The sequence below is a fragment of the Alligator sinensis genome, unplaced genomic scaffold, assembly GCF_000455745.1.
Source record: "Alligator sinensis unplaced genomic scaffold, ASM45574v1 scaffold1308_1, whole genome shotgun sequence".
Taxonomy (NCBI): Eukaryota; Metazoa; Chordata; order Crocodylia; family Alligatoridae; genus Alligator; species Alligator sinensis.
Window position 1 is genome coordinate 239,972 of NW_005842416.1, and position 18,295 is coordinate 258,266.

Sequence of the window (18,295 nt, forward strand, 5' to 3'; positions counted from 1 at the left end):
GACTTCAGATGCTCCTTATTCACACACAATTTTACCTCTTTAAATCTTGTCCATCTGAAGTGATGCTCAAAAAATGTCTGTGTGGTTTATAGTTAGGTTTATCTTCATATTTTAAAGATGAGATAGGCGGGGCAAGGAAATTGTTCTGTACTTTGTACCGTTATATATATCATGTTACAATTGTGTGAAATGGGCCCAAATCTGAATGGTGATAGTTGATACCAGTATTGCATTGCATAAAGGCCTACACACATTGTGGGCAAGCGGAGAATCAAAGCTGTTGTGTTTTAGAGGTTGCATTAAATGTGACTCATTTGTGTTAGGATGTTCAACAAACAAAGGGACAGAAATTCACTGTACAGATAGTCATTCTGTCCAGTTATATCCTTATGTCTTATCTTGGAAGCTGTAAACTGTAGTTTTCACTCTCTTGCTGTCTGCCAGGTTGTTATAATGATGAGCCTCAACTCCAGTGTCCCATGCCATGTGGCAAAGTATATTTCCAGGCCAATATTATTTATTGTGAATGCATTTTCTATTAGGCTTTAAAAGTGTGAGACTGTCTTCTGGAATATTCTCCTCTGTTTATTTACAGGAACAAAACACTGATATCACAAGCTGTGTTCTTCAGAATGTATCTCCAGGGGATTATATCATTGAGGTAATATTTCTAAAACAATGTTTCTAAATCAGCTTAAGAAATGAATTTCTATATTAATCCTATATTAACTTATTACAATAAAAATACTGAGAGCCAATTTCTACTGTAATTACATCCTGTGAATCTTCACTGAAATCCATGAGACAAATTAACATATTAGGAAAGTTGAGTTTGGCCCTTACATAGCCATGCAGTGGTGGAAAGAGCTCCTCCTCCATGCTGAGCCAAGTGGAAGTCCTTGTGAGTTGACTGCCTGGCACCCTCTTCTGTGCTCCAGATTACAATCCAGGATCCTACCATCCATCTTAATTATATTGTAAATAATAATGTCTATACAGATATTATAGGCCACCTGACAGTTAAAATAGTACAACATAATGCCTCAGCATCATTAAAGAAGCATACATAGGACAAAGATAAATAGCTCACCTTATCAAGTCCAGCTCAGTCAGCCAGCTTTAAAGAAATTTCCTTTTCACTCCCATTATTGCAGAATCATATCCTCCCCTCTCTGTTAAGCCCTATAGCAGGTGGCTTTTGTAGCATTTCTGGAAAGTCATCAAATTCAGGCTATTTTGGATCAAGGGAGTAGTTTCCAGGGTCCTTAATTTTTTACAGAAAAAGACGTGTCCTATCAGCTAAGCAACTTTGCTGACCACAGCTGTGGCAGTACATCATGGGATAAGAAGCAGCCTTTCAAGTAGGTGGGGCCTAGTCCACTTGGGGCATTGTAGGCTGCCTTTAACCTGAAGCTCTAGCCCAGGGCTAATAATGAGCCCCTGTAGATCCTAGAGCACTGGTTTCATAGGCCTCAGCAACACGTCCCACTCAGTAAACAAGGTTCAGCTTTTGGCAACATCTTCACTTTCCAAATAATTTTAAAGCATTGCCTCAGTAGGATACAGTATTGTAATGAATTTGGCACCATGAGCTGGAGCAGAGTAGCAAAGTCTGTACCAAAAGTGTTGCAACCTTTCTACCAGATGCAGACTGAAAATATCTGTCTGCATTTCTGCTGTAATATGAGAATCCCACAGCAAAAAATGATAATGTTTGGGGCCTTGGACCTATTGAGCAGCTCTGGTAAGGAAAATATGCAAAAAGTTTAATGAAAACTTTCCTTCATAATGTTTTGTATTTTTGGCTGAAATGATAAAAAAAAAAAAAGACTATCTCCACTTTTTATCATTTATTATTTTATAAGCCTGGGAAGATTCCAGCTAGTGGAATCTACCATATTTACTCAAATATAATACACCTCTGATTATGAGATGACCCCTCATAATTAGATTCTATATATGGAAAATTTTTAATTTGTTATAATTTTCATAGTTTCATAGACATCAGGGCTGGAAGGGACCTCGGAAGATCATCGAGCCCAGCCCCCTGCCCAAAGGGCAGGAAGTCAGCTGGGGTCATAGGATCCCAGCAAGATAAGCATCCAGTTTCATCTTGAAGGTGTTCAATGAAGGCGCTTGAACCCCCTCCGGTGGCAGGCTGTTCCCGACCTTGGGGGCTCAGACAGTAAAGAAATTCTTCCTTATGTCCAGCCTGAAACGGTCTTGAAGTAGTTTGTGACCATTTGACTTCGTCATCCCTTGGGGCGCTCTGGTGAACAAACGTTCCCCCAGCTGCTGGTGGTCACCCCTGATAAACTTACAGGTGGCCATCAGATCACCCCTGAGCCTGCGCTTTTCCAGGCTAAAGAGCCCCATAGCTCTCAGCCTGTCATCGTAGGGTCTGCTTCCCTGACCTCTGATCATGCGCGTGGCTCTTCTCTGGACTCTCTCAAGCTTCTCCACATCCTTTTTGAATTGTGGAGCCCAAAACTGGACACAGTACTCCAGCTGTGGCCTCACTAAGGCCGAGTACAGGGGGAGAATGACGTCCCGGGATTTGCTTGAGAAGCATCTATGGATGCAAGCCAGTGTTTTGGTCGCTTTACTAGCCGCCGCATCGCATTGCAGGCTCATGTTCATCTTGTGGTCAATGATGACCCCCAAGTCTCTTTCTTCCATAGTGCTAGCCAACATAGCACTGCCGAGCCTATAAGGATGCTGCGGGTTTTTTTTCCCAAGGTGGAGAACCTTATTTTCCAGGTAAAGAAAATAATTATTGGAGGTTTCCATTAATTTTGTCCACTTCTCACTGCCACAGCAGTGAGAAAATAAATCTGGGAGATCACGTAGCCCCCTTGTCCTCTGGCCCCTCCGCCCTGCTTCTTTCCCGTGTTATCCCTGGAACATGTGCTTCTCACGTGAAAGCAAGAAGTAAATTTGAAAACAGTGACCTAGAAATATACATACCTGTAGTAACCTGCATGTAAGAAAATTAGTACATAGGTACCCATAGACTTAGTTCATGCAGAATGGAGCCAGTTTACATCTTTTGAAACTGCTACAAGTTTTACACAGGTATTCCATAAACACAATTTTAAGCAGCCCTTGTGCTTACTTAGATATAGTAGAAACTATGTGTGGCATTAGTCCAAAACTAAAAGGCTTATGATTTACTAACTAGTTCATTGGACTGGGCACCAGCAGAGTCAACGTTATTTCAAGCTATGGTGATCCCACAGATCAGCACAACTCAGTACGTGTGTGTACTCCAGACACTTCCCACAAAGGATCCATGTGCTAGCTAGCCCTCCACTCATGACTGGAACTAGATGTTCTTGTCACGAGTCCTTGGATCCTCCAAAAATTTATATGCAGATGAGGTGCAGGGCAGCCTGGTCCGGCTCCATCTCCTGGAGGATGGAGGTGTACTAATCATATACAACAGGCTGAGAGAGGGGGCAACAGAGGGATTCTGAGTAAGCTGTTCGGGGCCCCATTTGGTGATATTTGCCAAACATTTAAGGATGGTTAAAAAACAATACTCATTCAAAATGGGAAAGAAAGGTGCAGCTCAGCTGTAGGAAAGAAGAGGAAGTTGAAATGTGGTCAGTGTAGTGAAAAAAGAGTCAGCACTGAGAGGGACTGAGTGCAGTGGTGGCAACCATCAATCCTCCTGGATCATGGTGTATGCGTGAGGGCCACCCAGACCTTTGATGCATGTGCCTGGGCAGGAATTCTTGAAGGAGTGGAGGTTGCCCAGACCTTTCATCCTCCCTCTAGGCCACTGAGACAGAATCCAAAGACTAGACTGAGTCCCAGTGTTTGGTGCCTCCATGGCTGTAGTTGTGTAAATGTCTGGGAATCAAACCCAGATCTCCTGTGTGGTAGACAAGGATTCTATCACTGAACCATAGGGGACTCCACTGAGTCTAATGGGCAGTACATATATCTTATTCAGATGGGTTGCATTAGCCTATCCTTGTGTTCATCAGCATCTCAGCCTTTTGGCTAAGATCCAGCATTTCTGGCACCAAGTGTCCGGGCTAGCTCTGACTCCCCCCGGTACTGGTGTGGTATTGCCATACCTCCAGGCCCAGTGCCAGTTCCCTGCAGAATTAACATCTGCCCATCTGTTGTTTTTTTTAAGGCCAAAAAAAAGTTCCTATCAGATGTTTGCCTCATGCGAACCATGTGTTTTGTAGTCGTGCTGAGTGCTGGCTGCATTTAATCAACTTTATAGTGGTTTCCATTGCTGAGCACGTGCTGCTTTTTGCAGCAGCTTAAAGATAGATAATGTATTTAGTGAGGTTTCCTTGTATGTGAATTTTGCGCTCCAATGTTGATTTGGGGGAAAAAACCCTCCTACTATATTTGAGTAAATATGGTATTACTCCATTACATTTCTCTCCCACCCTTATTTCCTTCCTTTGAGATTAGATATTGATTAGAATGTATTGGTGCCCTTTTTAAATGGGCAAAATTAGTGCTGAAAATGGCAAATTCCATCTTTTACCAAAAGAGTTGGTGTTCTACTCATTCTTGATTATCTTGTGAGGTAACCAATTCTAGGTGTTGTCATTTTTTTTCTGTAACTTCCTTTAGTTCTGGAGGTCCAGGACAGTTGTTTCCTGTGTTGCAGAGAATTATTTTCCCCATAGTTTTCAGTATTTAAAATGAGACATTTCTTTTTTTAAGCTGGTCGATGACACTAATACAACAAGGAAAACAATGCACTATTCATTAAAACCAGGTAAGAATTTTCTTTTTAAAATGGCCATGTACTAACTTGTACTAGTAGTTTATGCTGAAGATTATTTACCATAAAAATCCCCACGATCAGGGCTACTGAGGCCCTTCTATATTCTTACATACAGCTTTTCTGTGACCTTTTTGATAAAAAATGATACTGCTTTTACATATTATTTTACTTCCATCTTGTGTAAAGAATTGCACAAGCAGACTGTGCTGTAAAATTGGGATTATTTGCTAGGAACTAATTTTTCAAAGGCATTGAAAAATCGGAGTGTGCATCTTAGCTCTGTGCAAGTGGTGCATGAGGTACAATGTAGAAATATTGTAATGCCCTTTTGTGAACAGGATTAATGGAATGCTAAAATAAGCAGCTGCTCAATAAAATTCTGCTGTAGTTACCTAGAGGTAGATTATTAAACCAAAAAAAAAAAGATCAGGTGAAGATTGTGGTCAACAATCCTTCTTCAAGTATGCTGAAACTTCCTGTCATATTGTTATTGTTATTTATTATTTATATTTTGCCCTACTCAGAGAGGCTCAGGGATAAAGATCATCTTTGTAGGGAATGGTGCTTTCTCAAGAGCCAGTCCAGGACCAGGGAGCACAGGAAAGGAAGCAGCAAGTACAGTAGCAGATTTAGCAGGGGAATAGAGTTGAAATGGCGCTCAGGGAAGATGCAGAGCTGGTTTGTGGCTCACTTGCCAAAAATGTTCACCCCCACTGTCTGATTTAGTACATTCTGGAAGACTCTCATAGCATGATGATTGAGGTGTTTTAAGAATTTATCTAGGATAGAGCATGGATTTAGCTGTTTGTTAGTCTTACAAGAATTTTTGAGGATGGGTCACTGAAATGGTTATCAATCTGTAATATAAAACTGGGATTAGAACAAGGGTGGCCAGCTTGCAGCATTGTGGCGTGCAACAGATCAGGGAGGCGACAAGCAATACAGTGGCAGATAGGACAGGAAGCAGAAAGCGGGGCATCAGGTGGGATGGGGCACATAAGGCAGGAAGCAGAAAACAGCAGAAAATTGGACAGAAGAGATTCAGAGTGGCACTCTGGTGCAGTGCTAATTGGTGTCACTCCTGCTAAAAAGGTTGGCTCACAGTGGATTAGACAACAATGACATAACTACTTGAACTATGTTAATTCTGCATTATTTTTTTCAAAGTGCATTCCCCGTGGGCTGGACCAATAAGAGCTATTGCCATTACTGTTCCCTTAGTTGTCATCTCAGCATTTGCAACGCTTTTCACAGTGATGTGCCGCAAAAAACAACAAGGTATGATGTTTATTTAGTACAGAGTTTTATATAAAGCTGAGGAGTTTCAGTTCAGAGCTAGCTCAGATGGAAAACAGATTTATTCCAAACTAGGGCTGGGTATTTGTCCAGTCATATAAAGTTTAGTAAACTGACCAGTCAAATATAGGTCAAAAATTGTATAAAATTGCCAGTACAGTCAAAGAATATACAGAAAAAGTACAAATTTTCCATTAAATGTGTCCATTAAAAATCATATTCTGTCAAGAAAACGGCAAATAAAAATATTTGATCCCTATAAAATTGCTATAATCTTTGACCAATCAAAAATATGTAGTCATTGATTGGTCAGCTGACAATATTTGACTGGCCAATGGACTGACTTGCCAAACACAGATTCCTTTTTCGTTAGTGCTTTTATTTATTTTTTTTCTTCTCTCTCTTCTCCTTCCCTAGTTTTTCCACCTGCTGGAACTTCTAGCAAAGCACTAATCCTGTGTTTGGTGCTAAGTTAGTCACCAATCTTGAATCATGACTTATCTACAAAATCAAGCTGAAGACTGGATAGGTTGGGTTAGGATTTTTGGCTTTGTTGGTTTGTTCAGAAAAATATTTGTTAGTCAAAATTAATGGAAACTATGAAACTGGAAACTAGACAGACGTAAAAGAGGAAATGTTATAAAATACTACAGAAATGCCTAACTGGTTTGTGTTTTATAGCAGGAGGAAAGTAATACCCTAAAACAGCACTGTCCAGTTTGTGGCCTGTGGGTTGCACACTGTCTATGAGGGGTTAATATGTGGTCCCCAGGCATTTAAGTGACTGCTGCTCCCCCTATTGCTTTGGCTGCTGCTTCTGTATCTGGGGTCTTCAGGCTCCCCGTCCCTCACTCAGCTTTTGCTTCCAGCTCCAGCCCCAGGGGTGGGCAGCATAGCCCCTCGTAGGGTGCAGTGGAGTGGGGGTTGTGGCCTATGGGCCTGTGCTTTATATTAAGCGACATGCATCTCCTGGCTACTTAGAAGTTTAATGCCCCTGCCCTAAAAGATGTAAATAAGCAGGAAGAATTCCCTGTATTCACTGGAACCGTCCTAACTAATTAGATTTAGTCCAAACTTGCTTATTTTCTTGGCGTTTGGCCTAAAACATCACCTTAAACCTTTTCTCTCTTCTCTAAGTCCTGCTCCTTTTGTAGTTTACCTGCAGGTGCTTCTTTGATCCCCTGGGCCAGGGAGGTAAGGAACAGTAAAGTTAGGGCATGCTTCTTCCACAGGCTGTGGAAGTGAAGTTGCCCCATTGGTGCCTATCTATAGAGGAACCTTTCCAGAGCGTTCTCTGAATGGCACGTCAATTCATTTCCTTTCCAAGTAGAATATCTTGCAGCTCCGAAGTTGGTAAAAAAAAAAAAAAAACACACACAAAACCAACAGCAGCAGTAGCAGAAGGGGTACAATATGCATTATCCAGGGTGGGATGGGAAACAAGAATGTCTTCTGAATGAAGGGCCATTACATTTGAGTAACAAGTCTGTGACAATTGAAGAAAAATGTCAGTCTGTTACAGTGTGAAATCTTTATTTTTCTTTCTATTTAGAAAATATATATTCCCATTTAGATGAAGAGAGTTCAGAATCTTCAACCTATGCTGCGGCGCTCCATGTGGAAAGGCTCCGGCCCCGGCCAAAAGTATTCATCTGCTATTCGAGTAAAGATTGCCAGAAACACATTAACGTCATCCAGTGCTTTGCTTATTTCCTTCAGGATTTTTGTGGCTGGGAGGTAGCTGGACTTTTCTCCTCTTAATGTGTAGAATTGCCTGTGAGGTAGCTCCACTTTTCTCCTCTTAATGTGTAGAATTGCCTTATTCAAAACAGGACACCTAAAGCTCCTCATAGCCTGTCCTTAAAACAATTTATGTAGTCAGAGAGATTCAAGTCTCTTCCTGATACACAGACTAATACCCATTTTTGCTTCTACCAATCGCCTGCATGAATTTTCTCTGTGCAGAGAAAAGAACAGACCACAGAATACATCAAATGTAGCACTGGCGATAATGTGCACTGGGTCAGTCCTGATGCACTCACTCAGCCATCCTTAGCCCTTCATTCATTAACTGTCCTGTTTAGTTATCAGGGCTTGTATCTATCTGTTTTAGAATGTAGTCACAAAGAGATATTTAGAATAGCTCAAGGCTTGTATTGTTTTTTTCCCCCCTCTGATTCACAGTACTATCCAAAAAATATCAAAATCACAATTTGAAAGACTAGGCTCAAATTCCTGAGCTCTTTCCTAAACCAGAACCAAAGTGTAACAGTTAACTTATAAAATGGCAACGTGATTATTAGTTTACAGAAAGCATTTACATTTTTTTGTTTAAACTTTGGCATCATCACTGAGATTCTAAGTTTACATCATATGATATGTGAATTTAAATAATAGTGTTCAATCATTTAGCAAGCCTGACCCCTAGTGGAAAAAAACATTCTTTAAAATAATTGTTTTATTGATTTAGACACCTTTGGAAATATACCTCATTTACTCATGAACTTCTGGCGGTCAGTATGAGATGTTTTCACTTGTGATCTAGCAGCATGTATGTAGAATGGCATTAAAGGCAAATTAGTTACTACTTTTGTTTTTGAACATGTGTACTGTGGCATGTTTGGGATCGTTTAATACAGGGGTTTTCAACCTTATTTAATAAGTGTACCCCTGGTGGCCAGACACGGAGCGTGGGGGTGGGGGGCAGTTGAACGTGGCCAGCATGGGGTGGTGGATGGCAGCGGCCACTATCGCCGCATGCAAGCTTCCCCCCTCACCCCCACATCTGACCAGCCAGGTGGCACCTGTGTGGCCTGCAGAGGGGTGCCGCTGCCCTCACCCTGCCCCAGCCCTGCTCCTGGGAGGTGGTGGCACAGGGTGGTGGGTGGCGGTGCTCTGTCTCCGCCTGCCCGTGCATACCACCTAGGGCCTTCCCAAGTACCTCTGGGGGTACACATGCCCCTGGTTGCAAACCCCTGATTTAATATTTAATAAACAATAAACACATAAAGATTTATTAAGTATCTCTGATACATGTACCCTTCACGAGCTATTAATTCTTCCAGTAAACACCGACTGACATGCTTCTTTCTTTCCCAGGTGGCCCTGGATTTATGGGAAGATTTAAAGATTTGTAAAGAAGGGCAGAAAGAATGGCTTATTCAAAAAATCAATGAGTCTCAGTTTATCATCATCGTGTGTTCCAAAGGGATGAAATACTTTGTGGAAAAAAAGAACTGGAAGCACAAGGGAACAAGCAGAGACATTGGGAAAGGAGAACTCTTTCTATTTGCAGTGTCTACCATTGCAGAGAAGCTGCGTCAAGCAAAGCAGAATTCAGATGACCTCTGCAAGTTCATTGCAGTCTACTTTGATTACTCCTGCGAAGGTGATATTCCTGGCATTCTGGATCTAAGTACAAAGTACAAGCTCATGGATAACCTGCCTCAGCTTTACTCTCACCTACACTCCAAAGATCTCAGCTTTCAAGATTCAGAGGTGTATCCAGTAAATATTAGCAAAAGAAACTATTTCAGGAGCAAATCTGGCCGTTCCCTTTATGTTGCCATTTGCAACATGCACCAGTTAATTGATCAGGAGCCAGATTGGTTTGAAAAACAGTTCATTCCATTTCCTCCACCTCCTTTACATTATCAAGAGCCTGTCATGGAAAAATTTGACTCAGGCTTGGTTTTAAATGACTTGGTGAATAAGCATGTGACTGAAGGGGATTTTTATCTGAAAACAGATGCAAATTCTATCCCTGCTATAAATTCAGACTCTCCATGTATAATTCAGCACTTAAACCTTGGAGAAGATACAGAGACTCGGGATATTCAAGATGGTGGCTCTGTTCTTCAGCCGCTGTTGCACGTTGTAAAAGCTGCCAATCTCCCAGACATGCCAAGGGATTCTGGAATCTATGATTCTTCTGTTCCGTCATCTGAGTTATCTCTACCTTTAATGGAAGGACTTTTGACAGACCAAACTGAAACCTCTTCCATTACAGAGAGTGTCTCATCATCTTCAGGATTAGGTAAAATGAAGTAGTTTAAAAAAAAAATCACATTAACACACAATATTCATGTTGCTGACATACTTTTAGTTGCGTTAAGTTAGGGGCCATAACAGAAGCTGGAAAAAAAAGGTAGGTAAAATAGAGATGGTCAGAAATACAGGGTCTTCATAAAGTCCTTGTGCACTTTTAAACTTTAATAACTTGGGTTGTACAAAAGGACTTTATGAAGACCCTGTATAGGAGTTTTTTATTTTGTTAAAAAAATTATCCAGTTGTGAAGAAATACATCAAAATTCTGAAATTAGAATTTTGGAAAAATAATGAGCGTTGTTTATGTGGTCTGAAAACCTGTTGTTAGGCTTTTTAATGTTCCAATTTTTAACCAGCTCTATTGGAACAAAGAACCGTTACTGTATTGCAGTTAACTTAAGGTATTAGGCTTCTGATAACACAAATTTTCCAATACGGTTGCTCTTGTCTTCCTGACCATGATGTATTGATGACCTGTGAGGTCAAGAACACGAGAGCAGTTGTATTTATTGCTATCAAAATTCTACCTGCTGAATTTCACCTTTTCTCAAATCGAACATTGATAGCATAACTAGGGGTGGGTGACAGGGGCATCTGCTCCAGGCACCAAGTTAGGAGGAGGACAAGAATCACTCCTATGTCCATGGAGTCTGTGCCGTGGAAGCAAGAGCAGCCTCCTGGCTTACCCATGCTGGGAACTCCAAAACAGTCTCTAGCTGCTGCTGCTTTAAGAACAACAGTCGGGGTGGGCAGAGCATAAGGCCACGGCAGTAGCAGCAGCAGCTCGGCCAGAGACTCTAGGACAGGAGTGGGCAAAATCTGGCCTGCAGGCCAGACTGGGCTTGTGACAGACTCCGTTTCCCAGTAGTCCCTACTTGCACACCACTCAAGCTGGTCTCTACGGAGACCCCAGGAGCGACAGGGCCGTGACAGCATGAGGCTGACACAACCTTGCGCTCCCAGGGTCTTCATAGAGACCTGCTCAGAGTGGTGCTGGTAGGGCACGTGGGTGGGCAGGCAGCTGCTCTAGGGCTGGGACTGGGGCCCGGGTGGGAATCTTGCAGCCGTGGTGGCATGGGCTGAAGCTGGGCAGAGCTGTGATCCGCTGCCGATGCACCCTTGCAGCGAGTGCAGGTTCCACAGCAGGAGCGTGTGGGCAGTGGATCATGGCCCTGTCCTGTCTCTGGCCCACACTGTCACGGCTGCAAGATCCCAGCCCCAGTTCCGATCCCGGAGCAGCTCCCTACCCAGCCATGTGCCTGCCAGTGCGACTCTGGGCTGGTCTCCATGGAGATCCTAGGAGCGTGGGACTGTGACAGCCCTGTGCTGGGACAACCCCGCCGCTCCTGGGGTCTCCATGGAGATTGGCTGGAGCAGCGTGGGTAGGGGCTGCTTGGAAATGGAGTCCGGCCACTGGTCAGATCTGCCATTTTGCTCACCCCTGCTTTAGGAATTCCTAGCAGGGAAAGACTGCTGCCCTACCCCACCACTCTGCCCTTAGTGTTTGCCCAGGGTGCCAGCTCTTCTTGTTACACTGCTGTGAAACAGGACAGGTAAGTCTTATCCAGCTTTTATGCATTCAGTATGAGCTGAAACTTTTAAGTCTTGTCCTTTAATTGTAAGTGATTTTCTGTTTTTGGGTATTAAAGTATCAGACTCGGAGGGATGGCTTACTGCAAGATTTGTTTTTGGGAGGGTGAGGTGGTGGTGAATATGGAAGGGAATGATTAGCAAGTCTTTTGGAACAATTATCTGCAATCTGAACGTGCAAACTTTAATTCTTTGGGGAAAATATGAATGTATTTACTTAATCGAGTAAACTGTGAACACTCCTCAAACAGCCAGACACTCAAGATTTACATGCTATTTTTAATTCCCTCAGCAGTGCTAGTCCAGCTTTTACTCATGGTCCTGGGAGAACTCCCAGTTTGCGTGCTGGTAGGCTTCTATCTGCATTAAACCAAACCAGCTTCAGGTTCTCTAGAAGAATGCTCTGCCGGGACTCTCTTCCTATTTACATTTGGGAGCCGGCAGTGAAGTCACCTCTGCTGCCAGGTTCTCTCTCCAAAAGTTAATTTTCATTGTAACTATAACATATTTTAACTAGCACATTTTAAAACTCTAGTGTTGACTGGCAAAGATGAACCCTAGGGAAGAGGTTTCGAGGCTCTTACAAACAGTGAGCATACTTGCCCAATCAAAGGAAACAAAATAACCTTTCGTGTTTTTTTTCCCCCAGTTTCTTCACCTAGTCCACTAACATTACACTAGTCTTGTCTGGAATGAATCTGAGCCAGATAGCCCTTATCCAAGCCACGATTCATATTTCCACTGGGCAACGACGAGACTCCAAAATTGAGCAGTTTGTCTTCTAAAGAAACTGTAATCCAGATACTTTCCAAATGTCTCAAATACACTTCTTAATTCATAAGTATCTTTAATAGCGAGATGCACAAACATTATGTGATTGGTATGCATTTTCTGGAATTTAGGAGCAGTCACTGGTTCAAAGTGCCCTCTTGTAGGGGCTATTAAAAACACCTGTGAAATAAGACTTCCATCCTAACTACCCAACTTTAACAGTCACTTAAGCTGAGCATCACAATAAATCTCCCTATGTTTGTGCAGTTATCAAATGTCTATGCAAACCTCAGGCCAGACCTTTCCTTTCTTCTTTAAAGTATTATCTGCTTTCATCTCAGAGTGCAAGTACAAATCCAAAAGGCCATCAAGTCAGATACATTGTACTAAGGTTCAGACTGACTTTGGGGAGTTCCCAAATCTCGTTCATTATGCCATAACGTAAGGGCTTGGACAGACCTTCAGTTTTTTCCAGGGAGAGTCCTGTATGAGTGTACAGAAGTTCATAATTTTTTTCCCAAAGTAAAAGTGATCACTCTGGGAGAAAAATAACTGAGAAATGACCCAAGTGAAGTGGCTCCCCAGAGAATGTATCCCAGGAGACAGAACTTGTGTACAGGCAGCCAGTGTGCTTCACTGCTTTTTTTCTCCCTCTCCTACAGGAGAAGGGAGAGCATGTATCAGTCCCAGACAAGCAGGGAGCAGAACACACTGTCTAAATGCTTTGGGCTGGAAAAGGCTGGTGCTGAAGCACTTAGGGCATGTCTTCCTACTGGCTTGTTCCCTGCCTGAATCATACTGCAGCACTTAGGTGCTGGGAAGCATTCAAGCATGCTCCCTGCCCAGGTGCAGCTGGGCTGGACCACAGCAAGCTGCTAGAAGACAGCATGGGGTTGGGGGAGAGGAAAGCTGGAAGACACTGTGTCCAGCACAGACCCAGCTCCCACCTCTGACCCTGACACCCCTGTTTATATTCATTAAAAAAAACAACCCAAAACCTACAGAGGTCTTTGGGCCGCTGCTCTTTGGGCAACCAGCATCCACACTGCAGGCTCCTTGCTTCTTTGCTTGAACTTAAAAACAAACCTGGGGGAGTGGTCCTGGATGATGTGAATGTGTGTATGCAGCCTGAGTTTGTTGATCATTGATAACTTCTCTGAATAGCTGATTTTCAGAAAAGATTTGCATTGGTGGTTAGGTCTTAGGAATTAGTCGTCATATATAGGTATGGTGGCCATCATAGAATACAGTCCGGTTATTCTCCGTCCTCTATTGATACGAACCCGGATGTCTTTTGTGTCCTCTTTTTTTTCCTTGAAGATTGAAGAGAAAAATAGAGGACATAAAGGCATTGGGTTTCATATTGATAGAGGACAGAGTAGCAGAAAACTGGAATGTCCTCTATGATGGTCACCCTACATATAGGTATAGTTGTATGTTGAACAAATAAAACAGCACGGTTTTCTCTTTGCAGGGGAAGAAGAGCCTCCTGTAATCACTATCACAAAATCTCTAGTGCCTGGAATTTGTAAAGCAGAACTTCATTGCCACATCCATACTGATGAACTGCAGGCAATTGCACCTTTATAACTTGTTACAAGAACGGTATGCAGCGCCACTTTATCAACAGCCTGTGTTTGTGCATCAGCCACCGCATTATCCAAGCACTAAATCTACTTGAAGAAACAAATATTCCCTGAAGGAGATCTGCCATTCTTAAGGGAATTTGTGGCCAGTAGACTTTTACCTGTTGGTCCCTTTTATGATCTGAAAATACAACATTGAGATAATTTAAAGTATATTTTGAAATTCCAGCTATTACCAGCTTAAATCTCACAGAAATGATACTGTTTATAAAGATAATTATAAAAAATATTTTTTGTATTTTTTTTAAATTTCTGATTGAAAATAAAATAACTGGTTGCATGTGGCATGGAATGTTAACCACCTTACATTTTGTAGGAGAACCTCTGGTTTAAAATGCTGAAATATTTGATGGCAGGAATGTGTTAGAGAATGAGCAGGAAGATTTTTGTACAAAAAGTCATAAAATGCCAAAAGTGGATCTAGTGATTCTCCATTACAGAAATATTCCTGGTTGTCCTTAGCGAAATTTTACCTCTTCTTCCACCTCCTTTGGCTCTCCAGAAAGTTAATCTATTACAGTCAAAAGTAAAATCGTTTTCCCCCATCTAAATTTTGACATGGATGCAAGGGGAACATGTTCATTGACTCTCAGTTTTGCCAGGTCAGTCCAAGTGTGGTACAGTGGAAGTATACAGAACAAATATATTTGTTGGATTTTCTGATATTTTTGTCAAAGTGAACTGTTACTTAGAAACCTTTGCCTTCAGGTTTAATTAATTCTTTTTAAAGTTTTTGGTTCTTTCTGATTTTAAGATGAAATTTCTTTTGCACAGGTGTGTTTCCAATTTGAGCTTACTGTATTATCAGGGCTATGTTTCTAACTACTCTATTTAAGAATGCTGCAGCCGGTGAGGGGTGAATACTACAATGGATGCAGTAGGTAAAGCTGTTTTGCTAGCCTCTCCATAGCTAGGGTAATATATTTGGATTTCTTAGATGCCATTATCCATAAGCTTTTATGATCTATCTCAAACGAGACCATTGTAACTCAGAAATGTCATTTATATAGCAGACACAAATAATACATTTCCACACCCTGACTGAAATATGCAGTGGAAATGCAGTTTTCTGCCTTCCTGGAAGGATTGATAAGAGGAAAGATATAAACATTGATCAGAGGAAAGGGACATCAAATCTTATTCCGTGTCTAGTGCCAGCCCTGGGAGGAATGTGCCAGTTGATGGATATAAAGTTACTTCATCAAACAGTACTGCTTCCCTTTCATCTGGGTAAAGCAAATTGCAGTATGTAGTTACCAGGAGTGACTGGCTAACTGTACTCAACTGCCACTTGACAAATGCAAACAGGTTATTTTGGAGTTCCTAGTACTAAAAATTTCCAAGTAAATAGTATCAGTATCCATTTAAAACCAATATCATATTAAATAGAATTCCAGTTATGAATGGATCTAGTCCTATTAATCTAAAGAAAGTAGCATGTTGGGTCTTTCTGTTGCAATGATGATTTAGTTGGGTCTTTAGCCAAGAAATCCTCACTGCTTCTAGAAAGTAATTTAATAAGAGAAATCAAATTGTATAGTCACAGATCTAGGCATTGTTATAATATAAACAGTAAATAATAGTAAAGGATTACCTGTTCAGATTTGTTTCCTTAATTTATTAACTCGATGTCAAATTCTGACGAAATTGCACCCTGGACAGTGCTGTTGACATGGGATTGTTATAGTTGTAAATCAGGGTATGATCAGTTTGTCAAACGCTAACTCTCTTTCTATATTAATGTATTAGTTTAGCAATTACAGTTGTCAAATTAAATAGTTAATGTTAGTGCCTTAGTCTAATGAATAACTGATGCCATTAAATACAACAGCAATGACATTCCTTAGAATTTTTTCTGGAAATGGAACTTTGTCTCTGTACAGGTTCACTCTGATCTTTACTGTTGGGATTTCATTATGGCTGGGAATCAGTAACGTCTTCACATGCAAAGAGAAATGTCCTTTACAACTTTTGTGCATAAAACTTTATAACACATTTAAGTACAATGAACATTGGCAGAACCCAACACACTTTAACTTTGGTATGATACAGAACTATAGCATATTGAGAGAGAGATGCATAAGCCTGTATTTATTTACCTTGATCTTCGTGGGCTGTTGTTCACTGTCACTTTTCAGGAAGTGAATACTTTAACTAGCAAGGCTAAAATGACAGTGATCTTGTGTATTTAAATAGAGCATGAACTTGCCAAAAGCCAGAAAGAGACAACTGCACATGATTTTACATCTCATGCCATGAGCTGTTCTGAAAACAAGATTTTTAAAGTTGTACCAACCTTTGGAAGCTTAAAAATACATAGAACAAATTAGGATGGGTAATGTAAGAATAAATCCTTGCTCAGCCAGTTCAGTTGTGGAGGAACCTGACTTGGTGTGATTTGTGTATTTGCATTTGGCCATTCCCAAGCCCCAGCACAAAGAGGAATGAGAAGGAAGGGTGAGACAAAGGAAAAAGCAGTGATGATGGATCCGTCACTGCACAGCTGTACTATTCTCTTCTGTATGTACTGCCTGCCTCAAGCTTGCTGTTGTAGCTGAGGAAGAGCTTCTTTGCTATTCTGTAAAATGAGGAATTTGGCTTTTCCCACTAGAAATCTCCAGCTCACAGCTTGTTTTGGGCTAGGATAAAGATCTGAACTCCATTAGAAACTATAGCAAAACTCCCAGGGTTTCACTGAGCTTTTAACAAGCAGAGTTATTTTAAAGTTTGACTGATAAATCCTGTGGAAACTAATATTTGTATTTTCTTATGAATTTGCTGTACAATCCTTCAAATCATAACCATCTCTTAAAGCAGTATCCAGTCTATGGAACTACTCCAACCAAATTTATTTCAGTCAAATATGTTTTTCCTGTCTGAGTAGAAGGTGGAAGGCTCATTTGGATGCCTTTGGCATGGGGTGGGAAGAGGACAGAGGGGAACTGTTTTGGTCATACTATACAGATGGTAGAAAAACAGGCGTACCTTCTTGGAGTTTGGTTTTTAGTACAGGGAGTTACAAGATGGGAAAATATTTTTTTTCTTTGTAGTGAATTTTTAAAAAGTTGACCACTCTGAAGAATATTGTGTATGTTTTAGGGAGGCAGAGAATTTTTCATGTATTTGTAAGAATTCTGTTTTCCCCCTAAGAGATCACCAACAAAATGTTTTGTAAAAATATTAAGAAACCAAATATGTTAATATTTTAGACATTAGCTTACTACTTTTTTCATGTGTTTAGTAAAATCTAAGCAGAATGTAAATGGTAAAAGAATTCCTCTTGTTTCTGCTTGATTCTACAAGTAAGTGGTAATGCAGTAACTTGGATATGTTGATAACATGTTTTTCGGAAGGGTGAAAAAGTAGTTGAAAGGTAAAAATGCAAGACGTAGCTGCATGTTCGACATATACATTGAAAAATATAGCTGTTACCATATTTTGTACATGTATATGAACTGTTGATAATAGACAGCAGCTGATATTTGCAGAAATTTACTTGTTATGGTACCATAATCTAGAAGTTAAACAGCAAAATAAAGTGTCAAAAGATTTTGTCTTGTTCTTTTAATTTAAAAAATATGTATTTTTCTGGGGCATTCCTTTTGGTGATTTTTTTTAGGTGTTTTTCAGTTGTGCCATTTCCTTGTGCTTCTCAGCAGAATATGAAATGTGGTATTTTTATTTAATAGGCCATGTATAATTAAACAAAGCACACACAAACTGTGTCTAACTGTTCATATGTCACATTTAAGAGATTAAATTGTATAATGAGGGACTTTTGAGATAATCGAGCAACTGTAAGAAACTAGTTGTTCGCAAGTTTTATTTCGGAAGATGAATTCAAGCAATTTAAATTATTCTACACAAATGTGCCATCATAATTCGTTCTGTAGGTACTCCCAGAAGATCCCTCGCAATATGTTATTGCTGCATGTCAAATGAAGTCTAATCACATCAGCTAAAAATAATGTAATAATTTGGATTAGATTGCCTCGTTTCACAGGAAGCGAAAATATATTGATTTTTATATAGTTTTTTTTGTCAGCCAAATTGATCGTCTGTTCTAGTAAGTGTTTTTGGAATAGATTCAGGCATAGCATGGCATTGTCAACACTGGATAATAGTATAAGAACATGTAAAGAATGTATTAAGAATGACTTGTCTATTTAGAAAATTGGACTATTT

The 18,295-nt window shown here is 40.7% G+C and overlaps 1 protein-coding gene across 3 annotated transcripts in view; it reads left to right on the top strand.

Annotated features, from left to right (window-relative positions):
* IL17RD (interleukin 17 receptor D) overlaps positions 1-17,643 on the top strand; it is a 28,844-nt gene extending 11,201 nt beyond the window's left edge. The window contains exons 7-12 of one of the 3 annotated variants that reach the window (XM_025211607.1): positions 596-661; positions 4,696-4,750; positions 5,927-6,037; positions 7,608-7,792; positions 9,155-10,091; positions 13,939-17,643. In XM_025211607.1, the coding sequence (XP_025067392.1) occupies positions 596-661; positions 4,696-4,750; positions 5,927-6,037; positions 7,608-7,792; positions 9,155-10,091; positions 13,939-14,054 (1,470 nt within the window). In that variant the 3' untranslated portion in view covers positions 14,055-17,643. The remainder of the gene's footprint in view (positions 1-595; positions 662-4,695; positions 4,751-5,926; positions 6,038-7,607; positions 7,793-9,154; positions 10,092-13,938) is intronic. The other 2 variants (XM_025211606.1, XM_025211605.1) reach the window with 2 other exon arrangements.
* Positions 17,644-18,295: the final 652 nt, after the last annotated feature.